Raw genomic sequence first — 27,573 nt, 5'->3', positions numbered from 1 at the left:
GATAAGGAGACACTTTCTTTTTGGACTTGGTAAAAGCGCACATACAACGATCTGTCATCTTGTTTGCTAGCTTGATTAGCTGAGTAGTGTTCATTTGGAAAGCTAGAATATTTTGGCATTTGGCTATCCTACTGAAAATTCTATCAGATAATCAAGTATTTGGATAAAATATATTTTTTGCTAGGTTAAAGAACAATTGTCCAAGAGAAAATAATACATTTCACTTAATAATGAACGACATTTTTTTGTTTTCATTTTTATGTAATCAACTTATTTTCTCCCATAAATTTTAACTGTATGTAGCATTAACTGCATTTTGTTCTCTAGAGAGTAGATTTTGGACTACGGGGAAAAAGTGATGTCAGAACCACAGTAGCGATTTTGCTGGCTAAAACTGTCTTTTTTTATTTTTAGTAAGCCTGAATAAAAATGGACAAGTAGGAAGTACAACTGTGTCAGAGTGTCAGCAAAAGTGTGTAGAGTAGTTTTTGTCTATCTAACCGTCTTCCAACCAGCCTAAATAGGTCACTCGCTTAACGGCTGGTGGCTAGCAGCTAGCAGCTAGCCATTGAGCGAGTGCGGCTAGAGGCTACCAGCTAGCCGCTAACGTTTCAAATTCACTTGCCACTTTCTAAAATGTCAGCGAAATTCATTCATTTATTTATTGTCTTTAATTAGCGACTGAACATAATTTCAGGATGATGCGTTGAAGTTGCTTAGTGGCAATTTAAACTTCAAGTGGGCTTCAACAATCCACCTTCCAGTCGGTAAGAAGACAAGTCAAGTACGCCACCACGCGTTGCCACGAAAACTTCAATATAAAAGCATACCAGGGCACTGATGACCGTATTTAGTTGGCCTTCTCACCAAAATGACAGCGTGCTTTGCTACCATCATGCATAGCAGTGCTATTGCTAACTTGACTGTCTTGTCACTGAATAAACGGCAACTTAAGGCAGAAAAAAAAAATCCTCTAGCTTTTATTTTGTTTTTTTAAATTGAGATACTCAAATTATTACCAAGCAAAAAACGCAAAGAAACACCTGACCTTGAATTTAACATCAATTTCACAAGACATTTTCACATACTCGCAGGAAAAGTAAATCTGGGCTAGGTCTGCATTTGGCCTATTAGTGACTCAACCTGGAACCACTCGCAGTCATCTCAACACATGCAGCTGCCCTACTTGCATCCTATTAATGGCCCTCAGCGCCATCAATAAGGCATGGAGCCATCTCCTGAAGGCTGCCTGGCACGCTCTTTCACCCCACCTTGCTTTACAATATGCATGAGGATTTTGGCGTGCCTTGCAGAGCTTCTCCTCAATGAATAACTGATGGGAAGGTGTTCGTAAAACATACAGTAGCTACATCACCGGTTCTTGCACCGTGAGCGGCCAGCGGGACTCGGGCGGCGGCCTGACTGCTTCAATAGGGTGGGTGCCAAACAAGATGCTAAGATTGGGCTACATGGTATCCATTGATGAATTGTCTCAATGTACTGGCCATTTTTAAGGTATTAAGTGCTCACGAAGGGTACCAATACCAGCCACTGATACTTAACGGGCCCCCAAAAAAATCTGACATGGTGTAAGTCTTCCTCACCAGTAGATGGCGCTACACACTGGCCAGATCATCAAATAATCATGTACAAAAATAAAATAAATAAATAAATAACTAAGTAGTAGCTCGGATCAGTACGGTTTCATCAACACCCAAGCGGCATTCGGTAAGTGTAATAAAACATCTGGTTCAGTCCAACAGCCACACAAATCCATAGTCTCAAGACACCTCCCCAGAAAAATTCTGTGGAGAAATCATCCCTGAACAAAAAGTCCCCAAGGGGGGCATCAATTGAATTCCAATAGCAATCATCCAATCAGCCTGCATGGCCAGGCCAGCCTTCGCTAAACACTCTGCAAGTGGAGTCGATCACTGATAGCGTGAGGGTGAAACCAATCACCGCCGCGCTGATCAATGAGGACCAGATGGTGATTTTTAAGGCGGTGATGAACAACCGAGTGCCGGGCTTGTGCGCAGCAGAGGCGTGGCGAAGGCCAATTGCCGTGCGCGTTGCCTCGGCTTCAGCCGGCTGTGTTGTTGTGCTCACCCTCAGCCTTTTAATTCCCACAGCTATCCAGGTCAGCAGTGAGGGATGAGGCTCCTCGTTAAAACCTTAACCAATTAAAGCAATACTGGCTGAGAGGAGGATTCTCGAGAGCTCTCAGGCTCTCATTTATAAAATCGCACAACAAGGCAGTGAAGACGCCACAGAGACCCAAGCGGAAGCAACACAAGAGTTCACAGCTACACTTATGCACGCACACAGATGGAATTTAGCACTCAAGAAATAGAAATAGCTATTTATATATGTATATTAGGGCTGCAACTAACGATCATTTAAACTCATTTGCTCCCAAAAATGTATAAATATGTTCTATTTTAAATATTACCATGCTCCCAAAGACGTATTTAAACTTTTTTTTAAGCTAGAGCATACAGAAGGCTTTGATGCAGCCTCTGAACTGAAGAGAATGCTTGAGGCAATGGTGTTTATTACAAAAACGGCCAGCAGGTGGCAGCAAAGTATAAGAGATTAACCAGGGTCATGTTGCAAAAAGCTCTTTCCCCCACTGTTTTAATTTGTGAATAATGATGAAACTTAGCTATATTCTAATGCTAATTGCTTCAAAATGGAAACAGATCGAAATGTACTTTTTATGGTAAGTTCCATGTTTTTACAGCAATAGAACACAATATTGTGTGGGCTTTGCAAAATCAGTCAAAATCCAGTAAAACAGCCGGGAGCAAAAGGGGTTGCTTCAGTGAAAATGGCTGGGAGTGAATGAGTTGATTTAATAATCGATGAATCCGATTTTTAACATTTTCTTTGTTCAAACTCAAAGCCGCGTCTGGCATCAACAGTGGACAGCATAGGAAACATAAAAAGCATTCACAAATACGTATTGTGCATTATAGGCACGGTAAGGTCAAAAAAAGAATAAAAAAAGGGGGTACACACGGTGAGAGGCAGATTGGGAAGTCCACGTACCCCGATGATGGCATTCAGCTCAGTCATAGTGACCTGCTTTGCCCGCTCCACTGCCTGAGCAACCTGCTGTTGGTGCTGTGGGAAGACATTAACAGAGACGCGTTAGGACACGCATTCATCTGTGAATCGAGCACTTTGTTTTCATTTACAGTGTCATCGCGAATGGCAGTGGAACCTCAAACGTGATGAGAAATTTGAACATTATATTTTAAGGGAAAATGATGGAATGGAAATGGGTACAAAAGTTTGGGACCAGAAATAAAAACAAGCTTGACCAATGTTGTTGCGAGAGGAATGTATGAAATAAGCAGACTCAAATTTGTGTTTGGTTGACGTGTCCGCGACACAAATTGAGAGTGTAGTGTGTAATTAGGTGGCTTGATGATGAAGTGCCGCCTCCGCAAGTCAAACTACAACAGATGTTTAATGTCTTTATGGGCGTTTGAGTTACTTTTCTGATTTCGAGTGGCTCAACAGAAAAAAAGAAATTCAATCAATCAATTCTTGATGCTTGGGCTGTTTCGAGATTTACTGTTTTTAGGTTGTAATATTAACTCATTCACTGCCATTGACGGAAAATTCATTTTAACTTTTTCTATTAGTTTAACATTTTTTTCCACTTTTGTTAAGAGTATGAAAACCTAGAAAAATTTTTTTACAGTACATTTAGAACAGATAAAAAAATTATGAATAATCGTTAACAATTTAAGTAACGCGATTGATTACAATTAAAAAATCGGCTGACATGATTTAAAAGAAAAGATTGTTAAAAATTAGGAGCATCAGGGGATTATTGTTTTTCTAATCGTAATTAATTGCATGACTTCATGAGTTAACTCACGATTAATCACAAATTTGATATCTGTTCTAAATGTTAAAAAAAAAATCAAGGTTTTCATACTCATGTTAACTAAAGTGAAAAAATGTTAAACTAATAGAAATAGTTCAAATTAATATTTGACGTCTATAACCATCAATGGCACTGAATGAGTTAATAGAGGGTGACTTATTCTTCTATAACAATTGAAGCTGTTAAAATGATACTTAAACATAATACATTTCATAATCATCAATCTATTTTGTCCGTAAATCGAATTTTTAAAAAAAATTAAGTTATTACAAAAGCATTTTTTCCTGTTTATTAAACAATGATTGGTGTTTATTTTGTATTTGTATAGTGATTTAAAAAAAAAAAAAGGGGGGGGGGTGTTGTACGATGTTACTGGTTCGGTCATTGTTATAAATTTCACAAAGATAAGTCTGCTTCTGAGGATTTGGACAATTACATCAAACAAGGTCTGTACACAATTAACTGATTATCAAAGTAATTGATTACTTTCATAGTCAATTAGTTGTTTGAAATCGAAACAAATCAAAAGGTGGACCAGCATTCCCATATTGGACTTTTTGAGGTTCCACTGTGTATTCATGGTGAAGTGCCACAATGTCGGCATCAAGTGCCTTTATCTTGAAAGTGTGAAGTGATGTCGTTGAAGCGCTACATTAAAAGCTTACCTCTTGTGACAGGAAAGGCATGATTTGCGCTAAAATAGCGTTGAGCCGCTTGGCAATCTCCGTCTGGAAGACAACAGAGGAGCGAAAGCTGACGTGAAAATATGAAACAGACAGCGGCTTGGCGTAACCCCGCCTTTAATGTTTACACCGATTAAGTCAATTACTGCGGCAATCAGAACTGCTTGACTCAACATCCTCTAAACAGCGTGATATTGACATTTGAAAGATTTAAAACATTAGGCGAGCCCAGGGGGATGGAGCGCAGCTGTGCTGAGAGTGCACTCCATGCTAAACGGATATGTGGCGGCGGCGGCGGCGGCGGCGGCCAGAGTGCTGCCGGATTGAGAGGATCCTCTCTCGCCCCTCGTCGGTTGGAGAGTGCACCGTCCTGCACTTAACCTCCATGTTAAACCGCACAACCACACCCCGGCAAGCAAATTTCATGCTTTACTTACATGTGACATTGCCGGCAGTTTGCATGCGTGTCATTTTGACACGCCGTAATGACCTCAAGGGGGACGCGCAGCCAACGCATCCATACTATTAGAGGCCACGCTGCCTTTTTTGTGGTCCATTTGTCACTGAAAAGTGAACCCCCCACCCCCCCTTCTCTCCGCATCCATCCACAGAGACCTGCCTCCATTCTCGCGCCCGTCTCCCAAGCGCCATGGCAACGGCTGCAGCCCTATCTCGCCGGGATCATTATGCAAATGGCACCTCTCCTTGACCGTAACAGGCTTTAAAATCATATTACGTGCTTGGAGGCAGGTCATTAAATTGAATTTTCGGCCTGTCGATCACATGAATGCTGCAAATGAATGCCGGGTTGAGGAAAAAAAGAAAAGCAGCTGGAGGAGGAAGAGGTGTGCAGAAGGGGTGTGATCCACTCCCCCTTGTAATAACACTGCACAGCTGGCTTGCTCTGCCTGCTCTTTTCTTCCAGGGATGGGAGATGAGAGTGTTCAGGTTCAAGCTCTGCACTGGGAGCAGAAAAATAACAGTGCCAAAGCTACATCATCTATGGAATTTATGAGCTGCAGTTCATCCCAGGGCCACTGCGGAACACAAACACATCACAGGGATTTGCTCCGATTTTTCATTTGGAGCAGCGCGCGCACGCACACGCAAAGCGTACGTCGCCGGCCGCCAGCTTATTTATGACACATGGCAGAAATGCCGGGCTGTTTTGGCAGCCTAACGTATTACCTCTGAGCAGCGCCGGAGAGATTGGAGAGTAATGTGCAACACGACAAGACCCGCTGACCCGAGCTGCAACATGGATGGCCACTTAGTATGGCCAGCCAGATGGAAACATGGGATTTTTTGGGGTCATTTCATCTTGTTCAGCAACATACATATATTCTTTCCTGTATATGACAGGAAGCGGATTCTGTTTAGGTCTGAACAATTAAATTCAAACTGACAGGTAAATCTCATTGATGATTTACTGACGAATATTCATGCCACAATTGTTTGGTAGAATTCTGTACAAAAGTGGATTAGGGCCACTGAAGAGAGAGAGAAAAAAAAAGAAGTTTAGCAAGATTCTCAGTTTAACTCATTCAATGCTATAAACGTCCCCCAATTTTTTTTCTTTTTTCTCAAAAAAAAAAAATGTTTTTACCTATTTCTATTAAACATTTTTTCCCCACTTTTGTTACCAAAAGTTTTTTTTAACTATAAAAAAAACTTATTGTACATTTAGAACAGATATAAAAATTTTGATTAATCGTGAGTTAACTAGTGAAGTCATGCGATTAATTACAATTAAAAATTTAACCACCTGAAGCCCCGAATTTTTAATAATCTTTTCTTTTTTTATTAATTCACTGCCATTGACGGCTATAAAAGTAAAAAATTCATTTGAACTATTTCTATTAATTTCACTTTTGTTAAGAGGTTGAAAACCTCGATTTTTTTTTATTGTACATTTAGAACAGATGTAAAATTTGTGATTAATCTAGAGTAAACTATTGAAATCATGCGATTAATTACGATTAAAAATTTAACCGCCTGAAGCCCCGAATTTTTAATAATCTTTTTTTTATAGTGAATTTATGGCAGTGAATGAGTTGATCACAAAATTCTGACTTTAAAGTGAGAATAATAGTAGCACAGAATTCTGAAATTAAGCAGCAAAATCCGCCTGCTTTTAATCCATCTCAAGGGGTGACCATTTTGTCTTTGTCTTTTGTCACTCAAAACGACATCACAGTTGCTCAGGGCTTGGGTAACGACCGATCACGGCTCACCTGTTTTCTGGGTTTGGTCATGTGACGTTAGCAAACTGAGTCGTGAAATTGCCCCCTAAATTGGATTAAAAATGGGTGGATTTTTCTGATTAATTCATAATCCACGATTGCAAATTTAATCAGAATTCTGCGTTTTACACTAGTGGGGGCGAATAGAACATATTTTTGACCTGACTTGAAGTAAAAGCTTCCTTCCATTTGATTAAATGAATGGCTAAATTGCCTTTATTTTAGTATGGCTAATTACATAGAAATACCAAAACATTTCTTATGTTAATACAGATTAACGTATTATTACTTTTTTGTAAAAAATAAAATACATGTACAATAAAAAAATTAAAAAACTAATCACATATCGCAATCATGGTTCACAAATGATGTCAACATTTACAGCATTGTACAATACGTTACTATGTTACTGCCAAGTATGATGTCACACTGTTTACATATTTGTCTTAACTTAATTACCATCGCGCCTTCACAGTGACAAACATATAAAAATAGAATTGTATCCTATATGCGGTATCAGATCCACAGGATACAACAGTCCTTAAGACCACACTGTAGATTATTTTCTGCATAAAAAGAAAGACATTGACCCCTATAAAATAATCAAACTGATCAAGCAGCAATGAAGACTGTTAGATAAAAAGCTTTTACGAGCATCTGTATTAACGCACTGGAGTGCGTGCTGTGGACAGAGCTCAAGAAGGGCCTTCAGAAATGGCCGCAACGCAGGCTAGCCTGCGTAATCCGTGTTTGTGGAGATAAGCCATGTCAATAGCAGCCCAACATTTGACAGGATTTGCGAGACGGCCTTGAGCGCACGGCCCGTTCCTCTAGCTTAGTGTCACCGTGACAGCTGGCTGAGAGAGGTCAGGGGGTGGCTCATCCACTGGGCCCTCAGCAACTGGCAGCACACTCTCTCTCACACTCACACACATGCAAATACACAGACAAGGTGTCAACTCGACTCAACCGCTTAAAGAAAAAAAAGATATAGTGCAGAGCTGGGAGGAGTTTTTCCCTGTTGTTGCTCCGTTGACAGATAAAAACGGGCGGTTACTGTCACTTTCAGCAGATGACAGCTCTGCCCTTGAGAGGCCAGCTTTACGCCGCTACTACACAATTACAGGTACTCGGACTTGTGTAGCACCACTTTAAGAGCACTCTCCAGCTGCCTTGTCGGAGGCATGCAGCGAGGTGTCGGCCCGGCGCCGTCAGCAGAGGGAAAACCCAGTCGAGAAACTGACTAGGATTAAACAACGAGGGGGGAAACAACTGGTCACGTGATCTGTTGGCAAACAGCACTTGACCTGTTGGATTGAAAGGGCCACCAAATTGTCGAAGATGCACGAATCCCTAGTCACACTGTTTTTCAAGCAGATGGAGAATTAGATAACACTTAAACAACAAATATCTAGTAAAAACAGGACCGGCTTTCATTTGGAAGACAAAAACTGCTTAAGTTTTATCCCAATTCACATTTTGAATATCCTTCCACGACAGAGGTGCCAAATCCAGGTCCTGAAAGTAAAAATCTTGCCACGGTTTAGCTTTAGCCACAGGTACTCGCTTGCTAGCTAGCTCCCTAGCTAGCTCCCATGGTGCTCGTTTACCCGCTAGAGAGCTAGCTAGCTAACTAGCATCAGGGGCTAAAGCCATACTGTGGCAGGGTTTTTACTTTCAGGCGCTAGCTGGCTAGTTCCCTAGATAGCTCCCATGGTGCTTGTTTACCTGCTGGCTAGCTAGCTAACATCAGGGGCCAAAGCCAAACTGTGGCAGGGTTTTTACTTTCTGGACCTGGATTTGCCACCTCTGTTCCACGGAAGAGCAGTCCACATGTTTACATATTTCTTCACTGTAGGTTTGTGCATAAATGGGTAGTGACTCGAATTAAGGAGCAAACGCCAAACCAGAATTCTCCCCATTCGAGTCAGAGCGCATAATAGAACATTGTCTGTCTCTGTACGCGACGTATCTACGTGCACGGTTTATTTGAGTGGACGCCCATAAGTAGCTATGGGAATATTTGGCCGGCTAACGCCATGCTAGCAATTAACAAAAGGGACATTGAAAACATGGACGCAGGGTGCGAGAAACTAGCTTAGCGCTAACAAGGATGGGGCGAGTAGCAACATAGATCGATTTAAAATGGGACAAAAGAGAAAAAGCATCAGTTGTTCTACCATTGGCCAGGGTACGGCGCAGGATCATAGAGGCTAAAGTAAGTTATTTTAAACTAAAAAGTTCAATCTTTCTGTTTTTTAACGCTGCGGTTTAGGCTACACTTCTACACGTTTGAATGAGATAAGTGAATATAATTTGTAAACATAAAATCAAAATCATAAAATTAAGCTAAAGCGCTATATGCACTCCATTTACCATTTTTGAATAAAATGGATTTACCATTTGTTGGACTGTGATGTGTTTTTCGGCAAAAGTGCCATTTAAGTTGATTTGGTCATTCGTTGGCTAACGTCAATACGAATAGTGAATGTGGATCTTTGCTGTTCGTCCAAGCTCTAGTTTTTCGCAAATATCACAACACAGATTAATTAGAATGATGAAACAGATAATGATGATGATAATGATAATAATAATAATAATAATAATAAGAAGAAGAAGAAGAAATAGATTAAATAATAATTGGAATTCAATTATTTGCCAAAATCATTCAACCCCTAAGTTAGACGCAAGTCACACATTGTGGGAAGAGTGTTAGACTACAACAGCCCCATGGTCCTAACGAATGTGTAGTCAATATTTACACTGTGAGCCACTGTGTTAAATGCTGGTAAACAACAGCGTCACATGAAAGGCCCTTGAAATGGTGAATATTTCAACAGCTCAACGCCAGTCCAAAGTTTCTTCTGTAACAGTTTGTTAAAATGCTACGTGGCTTATTTAAATGGGCCCAACAACCAGCAGGCTAAGATTATTCAAATGTAGTCCATTTGCACTTTCCTCTACATGCCTCTTTTGTATGTACACAGCAGACAAGTCCTCTGGCTGACCATGTTTGTTTTGGCCCGGCTGCTACGATGACTTTGCTGCAAAAAATCCCACAAGCCACGGTTCTCATTCCCGAATGACGACTGCAGGTAGACGTCGCATGTACCGTGCCGTCATATATGATGTCGAGGGGGATCAGATAGCATCATCGCTTCAGTCGGTCGGAGTTGGTGTAAGCATGCCGAAATGTGAATTATGGCGCGCCGCGAGGAACTAAGGCACGGTTATAGGAATGGATTTCCTCACTGTGGAATAAATTCTGCTTGCAGGAAAGTAATATGCTTGTGCGCGTCCAATAATCCATCCCTGCCTCGCCTGTTAACCGCTCGCCATCTACTCCCCCCCCCCACCCGCCCAAGCAGAAGCTAGGCGAGCTGCATGGAAGGGGGTCACACGGTTTGCTCACAAACACGCCGTTCAGCAGGTTAGGGCCCCACTCATAAATTATTCAAGCACTTCCAGCAGCTCTTTTGAGGTTTCTGATAAAAAAATAAATAAAATAAAAGTCAGCCGCTAAAATGGATCAGTCGATTAACCTGTTTACACAAAGCTGGGGTTGTCGCCCCTCCTCCCAACTAGTCTCCATTCTCCTGCTCGTCCCCCATCCCCCTCGCCGGCCCTCTGTTTGGCGATAAGTGCCTGACAGAAGCTATCAGAGTGGCCCCGGCCCTGACAGACATGTGGCAGCGTGACACACGGCCCAGACTCTGATGGATCACCCCACGCCTCCGGCACTGTCATTAGCCGAGCGGGGTGATCGCGGGGGAAGGGACAAGCACACTGCTTTGAACACCAGGGAATCGAAGGACTTAAGCCATGTGTTTAATGCACTTCAGCCGACATGGTGCAGTTTTAGCTTCCATTTCCACTGGAGGGTGTGTAAGCAGGATGATGATAGTTACGTCAGTGAAATATATATGGTCACATCATCATAGTGTGAAACAGTGTAATGCTTGGAATACAGATAAGGTTTTTTTTTCAAATCTGGTGAATAACCTAGTCAAAACTCTGGCTAGAACTACATCATAAACAATGTCAAGGACCAAATAAAGACTAAAATACTTAAAGAATCAAGGCAAATACAGAGTCAAGAATCAAGTTAAGCACCAAGTGAAACAGGTCAAGAAGCAAGCCTTCAACCAGTCAAAAACCACATCCAGAAGAACCACGTTTAGAAGTCAAAAAACATGCTAAGAGTCAAGTCAAAAAAACAGTCAACAACCAGGTCCAGAACCATGTGTAGGACCTAGAAATAACCATGTCAAAAACCAAGTCAAGAACCAGATAAAAACAACAACAAAAAGAAATCAAGTTAAGCACCAAGTGAAACAGGTCAAGAACCGAGTCTTGAACACATCCAGAACCAATCAAAAATCATGCCAATGGTCAAGTCATGAACCATATCACAAACCAGTCCAAAACCTGGTCTACAACCACATATAAGACCTATTAAGAACCATGTCAAAAAAACAAGAACCAGGTAGAAACAACAATAGTCAGAAACCAAATCAAGAAACAAAGTAGATGAAAGGTCAAGAACTAAGAACACAAATCTGGTAGGCACATAAGGCTCTTTGGAATCTTAACATATTCACTGCCATAGACGGCTATAGACGTCAAAGACCCCACACAGAAAAATAGAAAATTAGGCATTGAAACAGATTTGGTCGCATAGTTTGTGGTCTGCTCCGATAATTTCAACACAGAAAACAAAGATACTGTTCCATCATTGATCTTGAAATCAAGTCTTCCGAGGTAATCTATCGTCTAACGCGAGCTTACAAAAACGAAGAAGACACTTGCTGATATGTCCCAAAGTTTCCAGAGTGCTTCCAAAGAGGATCGGAGCTTAGAGCATTGTAAGATGGCGATATCGGCAAGAAAATAATTGCTTTGGAAAATACTCTTTGGCGTCTGGGGAAGCCACAAACACACAAACAACAGCATCAGGAAGTATTTTGTTTAATTTACCGCCACTCCCTTGTTCGTTGGTCTGGGCACTACTTTGATAGGCTACATTCCGTTCAGTCCACCAAGTCAAATGCCTTGAGGTGATGTCGGCTTTCCCCACTCACAAAGATTTTCGGGCGTAATTATTTAACACATTTAATATTGTCGGTCCTGACTCGTTTTCGACTTATTGGAACAAATACTAACACACATCAGACAGAAGTACAGTCTGTGTTTTGCTCGCTCGATTGTCTTTACTAACCCGCCAATGAACAGACTGCAGTCAGTTTGTTGTCACTGCAGGCTAGCTTCATCCTTTACCAGCCCATTGTGCCAGTTAATCGAATTGCCTCCGCAACCTTTGACAGTAAACAAACAATTGTCTCACAACAAAAATGTACTGCGCAACTTGACGGAAACCGCTTGAAGGATTTTGTCGTTTGATCTGTGAGGCAATACAAGACACTATCTTACGGCTAACGATAGGAGCACAACCACAGACAAAATGACTTTTGTCCTCCTTCCTGTAATTACCGACCATGCCTGACCCTGATCGTTAATACTCTCTCTTTAATCAGGAAGTCAAAGGTCCAGCCAGCCAAAGTCTACGTAAATCTAATCAACAGGCTGAGATAAATCCAGGATTTCTATCTCGGAGACGATTGCCTTACAGCGCTCACGATATTTGACTAAAACAAGATTTCGGTCTTGTTTGAAAGCAATCTAAATGTATTGACAGTCGCAAAGCTGTATTTAGGATCACCACTAATAACTGACGCTGACAAAGACACTTTTGCAGGGGGCTCAGAAATAAAGAAAGGCTCATTTTCACTGTTATATTCACTGATAGAAATTCAACGGAGTTGTGGATCATTGGTGGATAGCGACCACCAAGCAGAGGGCCGAGTGAGGATTTGGGCTGGAATCATGCTGAGGCCCTGTCAGGGAGTTTCTAACTGAACATGTCCTACCATTAAAAAAAAAAAAGAGAAAAAAAAGGAGAGAGGAACCATGCCTTCCACAATAAAATAATTCACATGCAACACAATGTTCAACCCTACACTCCAAAATATGCCACTTGAAACTTTCACTGATATTAGTATAAAGGAATGATAACTCCACTGACATCAACCCAAATTAAGAACTCTTTAAAAGTCAGAAACAGGGAACATTAGTAAACCCAAAACCATCATGAGATACTGTTAGAAACTATTGATTGACTCACAAATTCAATGGATGACAGAATTGTAACTTGATGGCAATTCTGTTTTTGGGGTAATTGTGACCAAAAACTGTACAAACGGGACCACATGGCATCCGAGCAAGTTGGATGAACACAGAAAAATCCTTAAAACGATCAAAATGACCAACAAGAGTGTACCTACCTGTTTGTGCATCTCGATGTTGAGTCCATAAGACATCTCGTAGTACTGTAAAACAGACAGAAAAGACATTTAGCTTAACAGACAGAACTATGAAGTCAAATCAAGTTTGGGATTCGACTGCATTGATGTCATGACAAACGCCTATGATAACTCAAATCTCAGTTTGCGTCCCGAGAATGACCATCAGAGGATTAACTGTGAGCATGTGATTTGCATTCTTTGCTTTTTGTGGCCACAGCGGATTCTTTCTAACAAGGAGTTCATACGGGGACAATAGTTTTCAAATTTAAATCTGTGTCCCTGTTTGTATTGTGTCTGACCTGAGAGTTCCACTGTAGAGACAAAATCAATATCCGACTTGAGCGCTTGTTCGAAATGTGTCAGCCATGCAGCAACTGAGATCGCGATCACCCCCCAAAAACAGATCCAACTGTGACAAATAGCCAATAAATCGACTTTCTGTTTTTCCAGTGATGGCGCACGGCATCAAAGCATTCAATGTTTTGATCGGCAGGCTCGCTCCGACGTCCAAGATGTCTATTTGCTCTGTCTAAAGTGTTTGCACAACACTTGTGTTATTTCCAGCCAGGTCAGAGTGTGTCTGAATCCAGGCCGGCCACAGGTGGCAGTTCCAGTCAGCGTCTATTTTGATGAAGCAAATGCATTATTCAGTCCATTAGCATTGAAGAAAGAAAAAAAAAAAAGCGTCTCAAACAAGAGAGCCATTCTGTCTGCGATCAGAGCCCCTGCAGTGTAAACTGACACCTCGTACTTCCTCACGTGTTTACCTAACCTCCTCCCTGTCGGCCTGACATGTTTTCTCAAAAAAGAAACTTTCACTTCAACCTGCGCGTGTTTACCTGCGACACTGGTGGCAGCTAAAACATCCCGCGTCACAGGCACAGCCGTGTTTTCCCAAATCCACACTGGAACTTTGTGCTGGTGTGAGCACCTCCATTTTGTTGGGGCGTATTTTCCCACACGCCGTTTACGCGTGAGCGGCAAGTTTCCTAGGAGAATAATCAGATCGGCACACACGGGGGGGGGGGGGGGGGGGCAACGCCGCGGTCGACTCTTGGAGATCAGGGGTGCGCTTTAATGGAGCCTCAGCCTACCGCCGCCTGGCTGTCAGTCAACCTCCTCCCCCCCTCGTAACAAGCAGCTTCATCCAACCCTCCTGGGGGATTTCACAGGCCTGTACGTGACACTCGAGCCACCCTGACAACCACGCAGGTGATCACAATGGAGGTCGTCTCACTCACTCACTCCACCCAAACGAGCTCTTCAACAAGCCGTGCAATTTGGTCCCGTAATTGCTGCCCGTGGCAACATTATCTTACCATGACATAGTGGCGCTGCATCTCCGTCTTCTCATTGGCCAGCTTGTCATACTCCACCTTAAGGCTAAAATAGGAGAGAAGGTGTCAATTTCAGGCGCTCTGTCACTTGCATAACTCACTTAGCCACTTGGCAGCGGATTACACGGCATTTCCATTCCGCGTGCAACCAAATATTAACCTTCACCTGGCAATGTGCTGCGAGCGAGTCAGCGCTGACATCTTTTGTCAACAGTACCTGTGATACTGGGCTTGGAGGAACTGGAATTCATCTTTAATTCGGTCACACGACTCCGCCACAGTGAATTTGAAGCCGGGCTGGCCAGGCTGGTGAGGAGCCTGAAATACAACGACGAGAAAAACATAGTCACGAGTTTTTAGTGTTACTTTGTGCAAGAGCCAAGTACAAAATGGTTCCCATCTTGACATTAACACCTTGGGATTGTTACCAACACAATGAATGGGCTGAACATCAAATAGTATCATGAAAGTAAGGATGTTAGATGCCACTTTTTTTTCAGACTAATATCAATATTTAGTTCTCAACAGTAAGTACCAATGACAGATATATATATCCGAATAAAGATTATTTTCCTTAAAATTACAGTAATAATAATTTTCTATTCTCCTAATTTTGACTTCCTAAATGGCCATAAGAGTATCGGCCGCCACTGCAGGTACCATGCTTGAAATAAAACCGGTTATCGTCCCGAAACTCGCCCATATCTACTCAAAAGCGAATTACAAACCAACACATAAACTCTTCCTTGCATGAATCGGCCACATATTGAAATATAACCTTCTAGACACTCAATTAGGCGCAAACACCACCAACAAATACGTAAAAAATGCAACACACACACACACACAGGTAGAAGCGCCTCTTACCGGATGTCGGCCTTGTGGATACATCTTGAAATCAACCCTTTGTTTATTTCTGCAGGTCCTTTGGCAAAATGGTTGAAACGAGCAGGCAGCTTGTCGGTGGAGGGAAGGGGGGAGTTGGTGAATAGCCTGTGTTGGGAGAACGACGCGGTTTAATCACCAGGGGTACAATCAAACGCACTTTTGTTTGCAACTAATAATCCCTGTGAGAATAATGCAATCAGTAAGTGGAAACCAAAGAAACTGCAGCAGCGCCTCGAGGGTGACCTTATTCGGTCGCGGTACACACAAACAACACACAAAACAGATTCTCGAGAAAAGGGAGTAGCCACTTTTACGCAGGTGCTGTCTGAATGATGGCGCGGGATTTTGGCGTTTACGGTTTAAGATGTTAATTTAAAAAAGAAAGAAAGAAAGAATACAGAACCCAGGCGACCACAATTAAGCGACGCAATCTTCCGTCCGAGCGCGCGTTCGATCTGCCCCCTAAAATGTCACGTAAAAGACGAGAAAATGGAACCCGCCGCTCGTTTTGACACGTACCCGTCACCGAAGAAGAGAAAGCAGGCTACAATCCGCTCGTTTAATCCGTCCGAACAACAGCGTGGCGGAGCATCCTGTCTCCGGAGCGCAGCCGGCCACACCGGGGGAGGGGAGGGGGGGAGCAGCGGGCAGAAGACGACGAAGGCGATGCGGTCGGAGCTCGAACAAAACTACTTTTCTCTTCGGCGAGCCTCCACCGCCAACCTCCCAGGAATTTGGCCGCCGTAATCCCCGAAAGAGCGGCGAAAATACGACTCCGAAATGGCTCCTTCCGCGTTCAAAAAAAAGAGAGAGAAAAAAAGAGGAGATTCTTTAAAAGCGTAACATGGTGCTCTCCACCATCTCGCGTTTCCCCCTCAGTTGTCCAGTTTAGCCCGGTTGCCACACACAGGCAGCGGGGCTGAACTACCGTGAAAGCGCCTATCTGTCCAATCGGATTACTCGCCAAAAGGACGGCCACATCTGCCAATCAGAGGGCGGCGGCCCCACGTGGGGTGACGGCGGTATACAGATGACGTCACCGCGCGGCGGTATTCGCCCCGCCTCTGGCTGCTCCACACACACACACAACAACAGCCATTCAAATTGGACCGAGACAGCACATATTGCGCGTCCTCATTAGCGCGCTAGTTTGCCGCCCAAATCAAAGTTTTCTTGGGTGAGACCAACACCGGTGGGAGAGGGGTGGGAGGTGTGCGCGCGCATTTTTAATTTGACGTATCTCCGCGTAAGCGAAATGAACTTGTTTGTGTGCGAGACGTTGATTCGACGTGACACGGTTTACGACCACATATGTGAAGTAAAAGCCTCAAATCAGACGCTTTGCTCCCTCCCGCCGCTCTCCACAACACCGTGAAGGACACGTTAATGACCAATCGATCCAAGATCAAATTAAAGCGGCGGAGCCTTGAGTTGTTTTTTTTTCACATATTATACCGTGATGGTTTATACGATACATCCCGGACGCCCTCTGAGCTAATTTAGGTTGCTAGCCGCGCTGCAGTGTAGAGGACAGCCGATTGCCTTTGTCTGATATTAACATCAGCCATGTCTGAGCCGCGACGCCTTGTTTTGAAGCTCCTACTGCGCCCCACGTGGGTCGCCTCTGTGGCTTTAAGGCGTCTCGTCCAATAGCTTCGCGGCGCACTTACTCGCCGCCTTCCTATTGGCCGGCACTCGCGGAGCCTGTCAGTCACGCGGCGGCGTTGTCAATCAATACCACGCGGGGTCAAGCGCTGACAAATGCCTGTGCTCCTCGGTCCTCTGCCTGTGAATAGAGGCTGCAATAGCTGCTTAATTAGCTTCGAATGGCTTTTCTCTCCTGTTCAAACAATCTGTTACCACCACGTGGTAATGAGAGCCAGTGTTAAACAAAAGAGGAAAAGGAAGCAGTTGTAACATTACAACCTGTAGTTTTCCCTCCACGCGGGCAAAGCGACGCCAATGTTTTAGCTTTTAGCAGTATGCTAATCGAGCTAGCTTACGCACACACGAGGCACAGTGTGGATGTTTGGAAGTAAACACGAGGATTTATTATGACTGCTCAAAATCACGCCCTGTATAGCTACTTCGCCATTTTGTAGAGCTTTTCAAATGAGTCGTAAGCAGACAAGTGTATCCCAAAATACACCAAATTGTAGTGACGCCCGTCAAAATATCCCATGATGCATTGCACAGACACTTATTGAACGTAAGTAGACCAACATGTTGTAACAATGAAACACACTCAATAAAACATTAATTTATAGTATACGCAAAAGCAAATTTTAATTTATCTAATGAGTGCGCTAAATAGTTAGCTATGTAAAACATAAATTACGAGTGGGGGGTAAGTGAATGATTCCAAATACTGCTACGTCATGCCAAATGTATACATGTACATAAATAGCCTACTATACATATTTTAACTTGTGCAGTCAATGGGGAATAATTAAGTACAATATTATGGTCATACATATAAATTAAATAAATATAAATATATTTTTATTATGTGTCTCTTTCCTCGGGTTATTTGTGTTCTGCCAGGCCCAAAGTGTGAAAGCATGCCATGTTTCACGCTACTTGTATAGTAGCCTGTTGGCATTGCAAAGGTCATTGTGTCATGTTAAGGTCTGAGCTCAGCAGTGGTCTACTTGTCATTCTTGTCAGCCACCTTGAGGAAGCGGGATGGCTGTGTTTTTTTTTCTCCCATCCCCCCCAAAAGTAAGGACTGTGTGAAAAACTCAAGCACACACAAGAGCCTAATCCGAGCCAGGCAACCCCCCTTGCTGTGCAATAGAGAGCACTTGGATTAAAGGCAACAAAGGCTCGGCCAAACCCCAGAGAGAGCAAGGGGGGTGTCCGCCCAGTGAGACCCCCACACTGTTTATTTACACGGAAACCCCAGCCTGACTGGAACACCCAGCCTTAGGCATTACATACTGGCCTATTTGCAGAGGTGGCTCAAATTCTTGACAGAGCAGTGATTGTTCTCGCTGCCGCTTCCAACCGGCTCACTTTCGGCACAACACTAACACAAAACAAACACTCGCTACCACGAAACAATTAGCTTGAGATCATAGTAGTGTTCAAACGTTGAACTTTCACGACTGGTTTATTAATGGAATCGCAAGCTGTTAGGGGCTGTTTATGTAAAACAAACAAAAAAAAAGTTGTTTGTTTATTTTTAGCATCTTAATGTTTTAAATGTAAATGTAATGTTGCACAGATGATGAGAAAAAAATCAGCATGTGTGTTTTTAATGTTATAGGGTGACGTGTAGGCCTACTCGAGATGACCAACTCGCATAACGATATTTCCACGGACAATCGTGTCATAATGTACAACAGACTGCCGTAAATTACAAAGAAGAAAGTGCGTACTTAAGTTTGCTTCTATGTTGGCTATCTTTCCGTTTCATTAGACTTTGATACACATACTAGTTGTAAATCATCAATATTGAACAGGTTTACATAAGATGCATGCTCATCATAATCAATCAATGACATTCAACAATTGAGTCTTTGTTGACTTTAATTGGAAAGTGGGGAATTTCCCCAAAACGTGTTTATTTGTTAAAAGCTAAATTATGGAATCGAAAACACTGTTTCTTAACATCGCCATCTAGTGGCCTGGCATGTGTATTACATAATTATTTTAACAACATCTATATATGAAACTTTTTAGTAATGCCCCAAGCTTACGGAAAGAAGAGGTGGCTACATTAATAGTATGACTTGTTCATGATGTAGTATTGCCAAAAACGAAATGTTACCAGTTTGATGTAGTAATTTTGGGGAATTAATTCAAACATAAAAGAGGCAATTAACTTACCTGGTGACCCGAAGGGAACGATCACGCCGGCACCGATCATTGCAGCCGTAAGCAGCCGTCCGCACCTCAAACAACACCTTTATATCACATAACATGGAGAGAGTTTTTCAATTCTTTTTTTTTTTTTTTACTTTTGTTCTTAATCATCGTTAAAAAAAGAAAAAAATAGGCTTAGTAATATTCTAATTTAAATAAATAAAATTAAATTAAAATTCATATGTATTTATCACTGCAAGCTCCAACTTTAAGGATACACACATAAAAACAGCTGCAGTATATGAACAAAGCATAAGAAAATAAAATAATTTTAAGAACAGTAGATATCATATTAGCCATTAAAAATACAAGCACTAGCACAAAAAGTCTTTAAAATGTACCATTGCCTCCTACTGGCCTGGCATGCATACGACAGCACTTTCAAACATTTTTGCAAGTTCGTATGAAAGGAAATGATTTTTGTTAGCTGATAAACGACTTTTTTGTTCATGAAGCAGAAAATGTTGGCTGTTGTTGCTGCACAGGCAGAGATTGTGTTGCACTTACAGGTTGGTGTGCACCGTTTACACGGAGAAGCACATTCACAAACAAACACGCGTTTCTGTATAACATAGACGCATCATTCATCGAGAAGAGGCAGCAGTTTACTGCACACACACGTACATTCCATTCAAGCAAGTGTGTCGTGTCAAGATGAATTGCCCCAACTGTATTATCAGGGTGACTCATAAACCAGTGATCGATGAGAACTGGACGAAAAGTTGCTATCAAAGGACAAAAACACAGACCGGACACAAACAAAGCCAACCCTGAAATGTATTTTATTTTGTGTTAAAATAAAGCATCGCAATGAGCGTGCATCTTTAAAAATAATAATATTGTGTGCACAAGTGAACTAAGATTATCTTGGCAGATAATACAAATATAAAATTACCCTGTGTGTGGAGTTATGCAAATATAATCCTAGAATTTTAATGTGCATTCTCTCACATTTGTCTTGCAACATCTCATTAATGAAGGGCTAGCAAAAAAAAGAGAGCAAATGACACCTGTGTGTGTTCACATGATAATGAAATGAAAATGTCATTAATGGGGGTGCCAATGCAACACTGACACAAACACACACACGTGCGCGTGCACACACAGAGGAGTCTAAGTAGCAATGAAGCTTTCTTTGTCACATAATTTTTGCTAACACTATGCTTTTTTATGTAGATCTATCTATCTATCTATAGCTAGCTTGATAGCTATCCTTATCTATGTTGCTATCTATGTAACTAGGTATCTATCTAGCTTGGTAGCTTTCGCTAGCTAGCAATGAACTTTGTCGAACAACCACTGGCCACTCAAATGTTTGTTGTGACAAATTCAATTCAAAATAACTTTTATTTATTCCCTAGGGGCAATTAAGATATGGCGGCATTACATTTAAAAGAGAATAAAAAATATAAAATTAAAATACGCAATATCAATAAGATGACTCAATGAGTAGGATAAAGTGCCAACAATATGTATATGTATGTGTTTATTAAGAAGAAGATCTGTAGGTGCGTTAGAAAGCATTAGCAACTGGAAATTAAAAAGCAGAATTGCTTTGGGGGTAAAAGTGGCTCAACAAGAATTTGACATTTGATATTGAGCAGCACAGTGGATGAGTTTCAAAAAGTTTAAGATTTCAAACTCGGCTCTGTCATTGCCATGTGGCGTTTGCACATTGTCAAGGCTACAACTATCAACCTCGAGATTTCACAATTGTATGAATTGTAACACTACAATATGCCTTGATCTCAGTTTCCAATACTTATTGACCTACAATTTTTTTTAATTAATAGGCTACTTTCTTTTCTTTTTTTTAATTAAAACTAGACTAAACCCTTTTTATTTTTTTTTCAACCAATTACCTAATAAGCATTTTCATCCAAAAGACTGAAACTAAGATGGCTGCCAAAAACAACACTACCTGTGGCCCTATTAAGGATAAGTTGTTGACATGCTGTATGCAGTTGCAAGTTGCAACTACAACATATCATATTTGTTGTCAGCAAGATTTCAAACCTGGAAATACAAAGGGTTGCAAGGTGACAGTAATTTGCCTGGTAGTCGCCCACCAAAGTGGATATTGACCCACTCTGCTGTGGTCTTTGCTTACCTCTGGACGTATTCCACAATTTGGGACACAAACACCTTAAAAAGATTCCACACTAAGCACATCAGAGGTTCAAGCGGGTACCAGTTGACTAAGCCCGTCTTGAGCTGATTTGGTTCCTTTAATCCAGTTTGCTAAATGGTTGATGTGATTAAAAAGATTCTTTGGGCCTAAATTCAGTCATGGTTCATGATTCCATTCACATGGCATGGGAATGACTTCACATGACCGTCTGCCCGCCTTATCAAGGTAATGAGCGCATGCTGGAAAAATGCAATTAGGATGGAGGTGGGAGCGTGTGAAATGTTTGCCAACGAGCGTGTACATGATCGTCGCTTCGTGTCACTCACATCACCTGGCACATAATGTACTGTGGCACGTTCCAGACTCGCATGCGATGATCAGTTAAAAGCACATTATGCAGAGACCATATTACAAAAGACCATCTTTAGTGGCCGAGTGTAAACCACTGCAACATTATGAACAGTTTTAACATGAATTTGAATATAAGAAAATAAACTGTACTTAAATAATGATTGATTAAAACATACGTTAAATCAGAATTGTAGCTAAATGTTAGGAAAAAACTATTCTTAAAGACTAGAGTGGCAGTCCTCTCAAGTCTTTCCATACCTGCTGACTAGCACACGCTAGGAGAAAATGATCCCCTCGCCAGGAGCCAGCATGGCGGCCTTCTCTGAAGGGCTATTTGAGTCCATTATTGAGTTGAAAAACAGAAGCCCAGCGAGCGGATGGGGAAAAAAGTGAGTGGAGAAGCATAATAGAGCGCTGAGGAAGTTGTCAGTAAAAAGTCTGACAGCAGATCAGAGAGCTCAGAAAGCTCAGATAGCTGGAACCTGTGCTCATGGGCCCGCCGGAGCAGAACCCGGCGCTCCATTGGGATGATGAGCTCGGCCGGGCGGGACACAAGCAGCACCTTTTTTTCACTTCACGCACAACACAATATGTACTTCAGTGCTGCAGCAAGATATCCTTGTTGTCTATTTAAAGCAAACACATAGCTTCGGCTACCTAAATGCTAACATTAAATGGGAAATTCCATTTTTTCTCAACATGAAAAAGCTGTCCTGTCATTGGTTCAGAGCATTCAAGGGCCAATAGGATATCTTAGCTCGGCATGCAGTGAACGTGTCGTGCATGAGCAAGATACAAGATGCTGCATCCAAAGTCCTATATTAGCGCCAGAATTAACGGTGTCGGCATGTTACTTGTTAGTACTCACGGATACCGATACCACTGTTTTACTGCAGTATCGGGGGCCTCTGCCGATACCAGTATCGGAACAACACCAATAATATTGATGTGATGATAATAATAATAATAATAATGATAATAATAACAATAATAATAATAATAATAATAATAATGAGGCCAAGCTTTTGAAAAGATTTAAGATTTAGAAAGAAGGCACACATGCCTATATAGTGACCTGAACCGGAAGCAGTTCGTTTTGTTTTGTTTAATGCGAAACTAAACGCACACCGTTATGTGCAGGGCTGGACTGGCCATCTGGTATACAGGGCAGATGCCTGGTGGGCCAGCGTCTTTTGGGACCGATGCAGTGCTTTTTAATTATTATTTTCCTACATTTTACCCCAAGAGACTGGCCCACAATTTAGAGGGACCAGTCAGCTTATCCATTTTGAATATAGAAACATAAACATAAACATCAGAACTACATGTTAGGCAAGAGTCAGGCTGGGCGTGAAATTGATCATGTTAAAACGATAGATTTTTCATCACGTCATGTGTTGTGTCCTCACCCAAGGATACAGAAGGGTTAAAAATGTGCGTGCCAGACTTCCTGAGAGAGCGAGCCCGGCCAAATCGACTCGTGAACGCGCGTCCTGTGAGAGGCTAAGCTTCTTATTTTTATTTCAAATGAGGATGGAAATTGACTTCCTTATTAAATCTAATTATTAGCCGGTGCCCTCCAAACGTCTTGTGAAATCGCCTCCAGCGGGCGACCTATTAGCATAAACAGCACCAGTGGCAAGCTTAAAACAAATGGTTTATTTAGTCAGTGTTAATGGGATTAATGTGCTGGATTGCGGCGCAGTGCTAACTGCGAGCGTTGCGTCTTCATTTCCATGCACTCGCTCCCTCTTTGTTTGCCTTTCATTCCACTCTCCTGCCTGCCGCTCATCTCGGTGTTATTCAACGGATTGTGTTCAATCTTGATCCAAAAATCCCAGACAATCATAAATAATAAAGGATTACACCAATCTCACACAAGCTGGTGGCCCGCCAGCAGCGTCGCGCGCACAGAGAAATAATTGTCGGCCATCTGCGCGTCCCACTGCTAGGACAACGCGTAAACAAAGAGCACAGTGTACCTGCTAAAGATCCTTGGCGGCCCTTTCTGCCTTCAGCCGCGCGACATGAAAGGCTGCGATGATGCTCAGCCCCGCGGAACGCGCTGGCTCGCTCCGACAGATTCTTTGATTAGGGATGTTGCACCAGCACACACTGACAAGCAGCGCCTGTCAGGGATCAAACAAAGCTGGGGGGGTAGAGGAGGGGGTTATCTCTCTATCTATCTATCAGCAGCCAAACAGTGCAGCAGCCAAGGCAAGAAGGATAATTGACCCGCCAAATGACCACATTTACATGTCATGCACGTCAGCTCTCCAGGAAGCGACGGGAAAGCGCACCTCAGCAGGCCCATAAATCCGTCCACTGTGGACTCAAATGGGATTTGCAGGCGTTGCGTTACGTCCACGCTGCCAGAAACTCCGCTGGCGATGGATAAAACAAACGTCCCTGGTGCTTATTCGGGGACATTGTCATGCATTTTTGCTGAGAGCTGTAAAGGTGGTGGTGACATGATTTTATGTTGGGCGGCGCGATCGTATGGTGGTTAGCGTTTCTGCTTCACAGTTCTCAGGTTCTGGGTTTGAATCTCAGTTCCGGCGTTCCTGTGTGGAGGGCCACTTGTTGGGTAGCTGTGGATTTTCAGATTGGGTTACTTTTACCTAATGTTGGGTTAATTATTTCGAGCGAGCAGATTGGGTTGGAGATTGGATTTGTTTGGGCTGAATATCTTAAGATGTTCACCACTTTGTACAGTTTGGTGAACTGATGTCAAAGCAATATTCTTAGAAAACATTGACAATGCCTTGATGTCTCATTGGGTAACGTTGGGGTTCAATTCATGATTAGAGTGAATGGTAAAAACGCCTCGGGCCCAAAAATGGACCCATCCACTACTTGGATCATTTTGACCCAACTGTTTTGTACAAAGCTACTTTATTCTGGGTTATTTTGTACAGTTTACAATTTAACCTTAAACTTAATTTCTTGACAATGATATACAGTATGTGACCTCACATTTTGTTTAATATTACATTTGTGGAATATGAGTTATGCAACAAAATCCAGCGTTTTTTTTTTAATCCATCTCAGGGGGCGGCCATTTTGCCACTTGCTTAGCTTCAGAAAACAGGTGAGCTGTGATTGGTCGTTACCTGAGACCTGAGCAACATTGATGTCATCTTCAGTCGGCAGCAAGTGGCAAAATGGCCGCCCCCCGAAGATGGATGAAAACGGCTGGATTTTGCTGCTTAACTCATATTCCACTAACGCAATATTAAGCAGAATGCCATATTTAGACTTATGGAGCTGCATAGAACATATTGTCAATTTTTTTATTGGGGTTGACATCTCCTTTAAGAATTCACCAATTTTTTCCATCCATCTGAGTTAGTACTTTTTCCTATGATGCGTTAAGATGCCACAAGATGGCGCCAAAGCCCTGGCAAATAGGAAAGTAGTAGTTGGTGTCAAGGAAGGATGTTAAAGTGCTAAATCTACGCTGACTTTTTATGTTGGGGAGGAGCTAAGTTTTCTAATTGGAAAATACAGCGAGTATTTGCTCCATGTTAATTTACTCACAGTCTTTCACTGTTAAAATATTATTTACTGCGCGGATTATGCTTGTTGATCACTAATCAATGCAGGTTATCCAAAAACATTCACAGTATCTTAACTTTTATGAAGTGTATGAATTTGGTTCGTATCTTGGCGAGCGTCTATATTTATCCGCGACTTGGCAGCGGGGGTGACTGATGGTGTTACAGCCTCGTTCCGATCCATCCTTACTGGAAGAATCTCATTATGTGTGAAATTCAAATAAATGGAGATAAATCGTACGCGGGATGCCGGAGCGGGAGACAAAGGACAGGACGGAAGACTAATGAGATGTGTTTATGTGCAGCGTAGCTTGACCTGCTGACAGCGGCTGAATAAGTTACAGTCAGGCAAGGGTTTTTCTGGTACCAATTAAACTCAGCGTCATTAGCGGGCCGTCACAGGCGGCCCAATAAAACAGCAACTCAGCAGCACACATGCTAATAGGCTCAGAATTATTATAGTGCAGTCACTGGTCACAACATTAAGGACACAAGTTAATGAGATCCAATACAAGGGCATATCAAATTTACTGTCACTGCTTCTGACACCTGTACATACAGTAAGTAGTATTAGACTCACAATATTGTGAGAACTTTTGATTATTTGAAATGTAACGGGAGGAAACAATTCTAAATGAAATGATTAGACGCAAACAGTTGGTGAGTTTCTAAAGTCATTAAGCCAGAGAGTCTTTATTGTTAATTACACATCAATTGGTTTTACCAATTGGAAAGATAAAATCTGCAACAGTTTTGTCAGATTTTTACAGCCCATCGCATCTTATTCAATTATGCCAATTCATTCATGCGTATTTTTCACATCCTATGTATGACAATACTGTTGTGACTTTCGGCTTGTCATGTCAGGGGTGGCCTCAGCAAGTCACTCGCATGAATTGTTTGGCACCGTTTTTACGCTGGGTGCCCTTTCTGATGCAATCCACTCACTCTATGTTTCATCAGTCTGCATAAAAATTTAATAGAACAGTAAGATCAGTAATGTGCTTGTAGTTTGCAGTGGAATATGTACTGTATCATACTGAGAGTTTATATTGTTATCCACACTCACATTTAGCATCTTTAACAGTTGCGGCTTGTCAATAGAAGGCACTCGGCGACGCCCCACCCCCCCAAAAAAAATTTGGAATACAAATAGTTTGAAATATATGTATTTATATTTTTAGAGGAGTAGGAAAAAAATAGCAGAAAGTTAATGATGACGTATTTCTGGTCAAATCTGTACCCAGTGACTTTCGCTCAAAGTTTGTGGCTCCTTTTCAATGCAATAGATCAGACCAATCGCATTACAATTAGGGAACAACCGATTAATTGGTTGGCCAATTGTAAAATCAGCAACAAAAACCTTTTTTTTTTTTTTTTTTTTTTTTTTACATTAACACGTTACTTAAGAAAATCACATAAAAAAAAAAAGCCAAAAAAAGTCAGTTTTTTTTCTCTATTATAAATACCGAACGACAAAGTATTGTAAAACAGTCAAATGTTTTGCCTGAAATATATTTCTATTGTTGTAAATGTTATGCATGGAAGGATGGACCTTCCAAGGGTTTTGACTTACTTAGTTACTTACTTACTTTGCCATACCATTCAAATTTAATGCAAAGTTGTTCAAATGTATCGTTCAAACGTATTGGCAAAGTCATTTAAAAGTATTGGTAAAATGCTAAAAACAATATCCCACAATTTCGCATGCATAAGTCAACACACTGTGGCATTATGGAAAAAAAATTATGTTTTTAGTATTATTTATATGTACAAATTATTTTACCAATAAGTTTGAACGACATAGCCCAGTCAAAACTGTTTACTCCACATTGGCAGTTCCATGCTTCTTCCGTAAGTTATACGACCAAAAAATACTTATATTTCTTTAACTTAATCATCCTATTAGTCAGTTATCGGAATTTTATTCAACCAAATATCGGAATCAGCCTAAAAAAAACATCGGTTAAGGCCTATTTAGTACCTTTAAGAGCATATTTTTGATAACGTTTCTGTCTTAGATCTCATTAAATTATGCAGATTTCCCAAATGAACTGTAAAGTGGGTGTGTAATTAAAGCGAAGAGTGTTAAATATACGAAAACCCTAAAAATCCCCTTAAAAGGTGAACTAACTAGACACAGAGGCTGCTTTTTAACGCCGTAAATCAAACCAATATATGCATGTCTCCAGGAAAACACTGTGTGTTTAGATTTATGAACTAGTCAGTCATGTGCGAGAGGGCAAAGTCAAC

At 41.7% G+C, this 27,573-nt stretch overlaps 1 protein-coding gene across 1 annotated transcript in view; it reads right to left on the bottom strand.

Annotated features, from left to right (window-relative positions):
- Positions 1-16,373, bottom strand: part of tle3a (TLE family member 3, transcriptional corepressor a) — a 30,868-nt gene extending 14,495 nt beyond the window's left edge. The window contains exons 1-7 of the mRNA XM_077567533.1: positions 15,934-16,373; positions 15,394-15,519; positions 14,744-14,844; positions 14,509-14,572; positions 13,169-13,213; positions 4,567-4,629; positions 3,052-3,126 (exon numbers count right to left, since the gene is read on the bottom strand). Of these exons, the coding sequence (XP_077423659.1) occupies positions 3,052-3,126; positions 4,567-4,629; positions 13,169-13,213; positions 14,509-14,572; positions 14,744-14,844; positions 15,394-15,417 (372 nt within the window). The 5' untranslated portion in view covers positions 15,418-15,519; positions 15,934-16,373. The remainder of the gene's footprint in view (positions 1-3,051; positions 3,127-4,566; positions 4,630-13,168; positions 13,214-14,508; positions 14,573-14,743; positions 14,845-15,393; positions 15,520-15,933) is intronic.
- Between the last annotated feature and the right edge of the window lie 11,200 nt (positions 16,374-27,573).

This window comes from Vanacampus margaritifer, chromosome 6 (genome assembly GCF_051991255.1).
Source record: "Vanacampus margaritifer isolate UIUO_Vmar chromosome 6, RoL_Vmar_1.0, whole genome shotgun sequence".
NCBI classification, from domain to species: domain Eukaryota; kingdom Metazoa; phylum Chordata; class Actinopteri; order Syngnathiformes; family Syngnathidae; genus Vanacampus; species Vanacampus margaritifer.
This window is presented reverse-complemented; position numbering and strand designations above follow the sequence as displayed.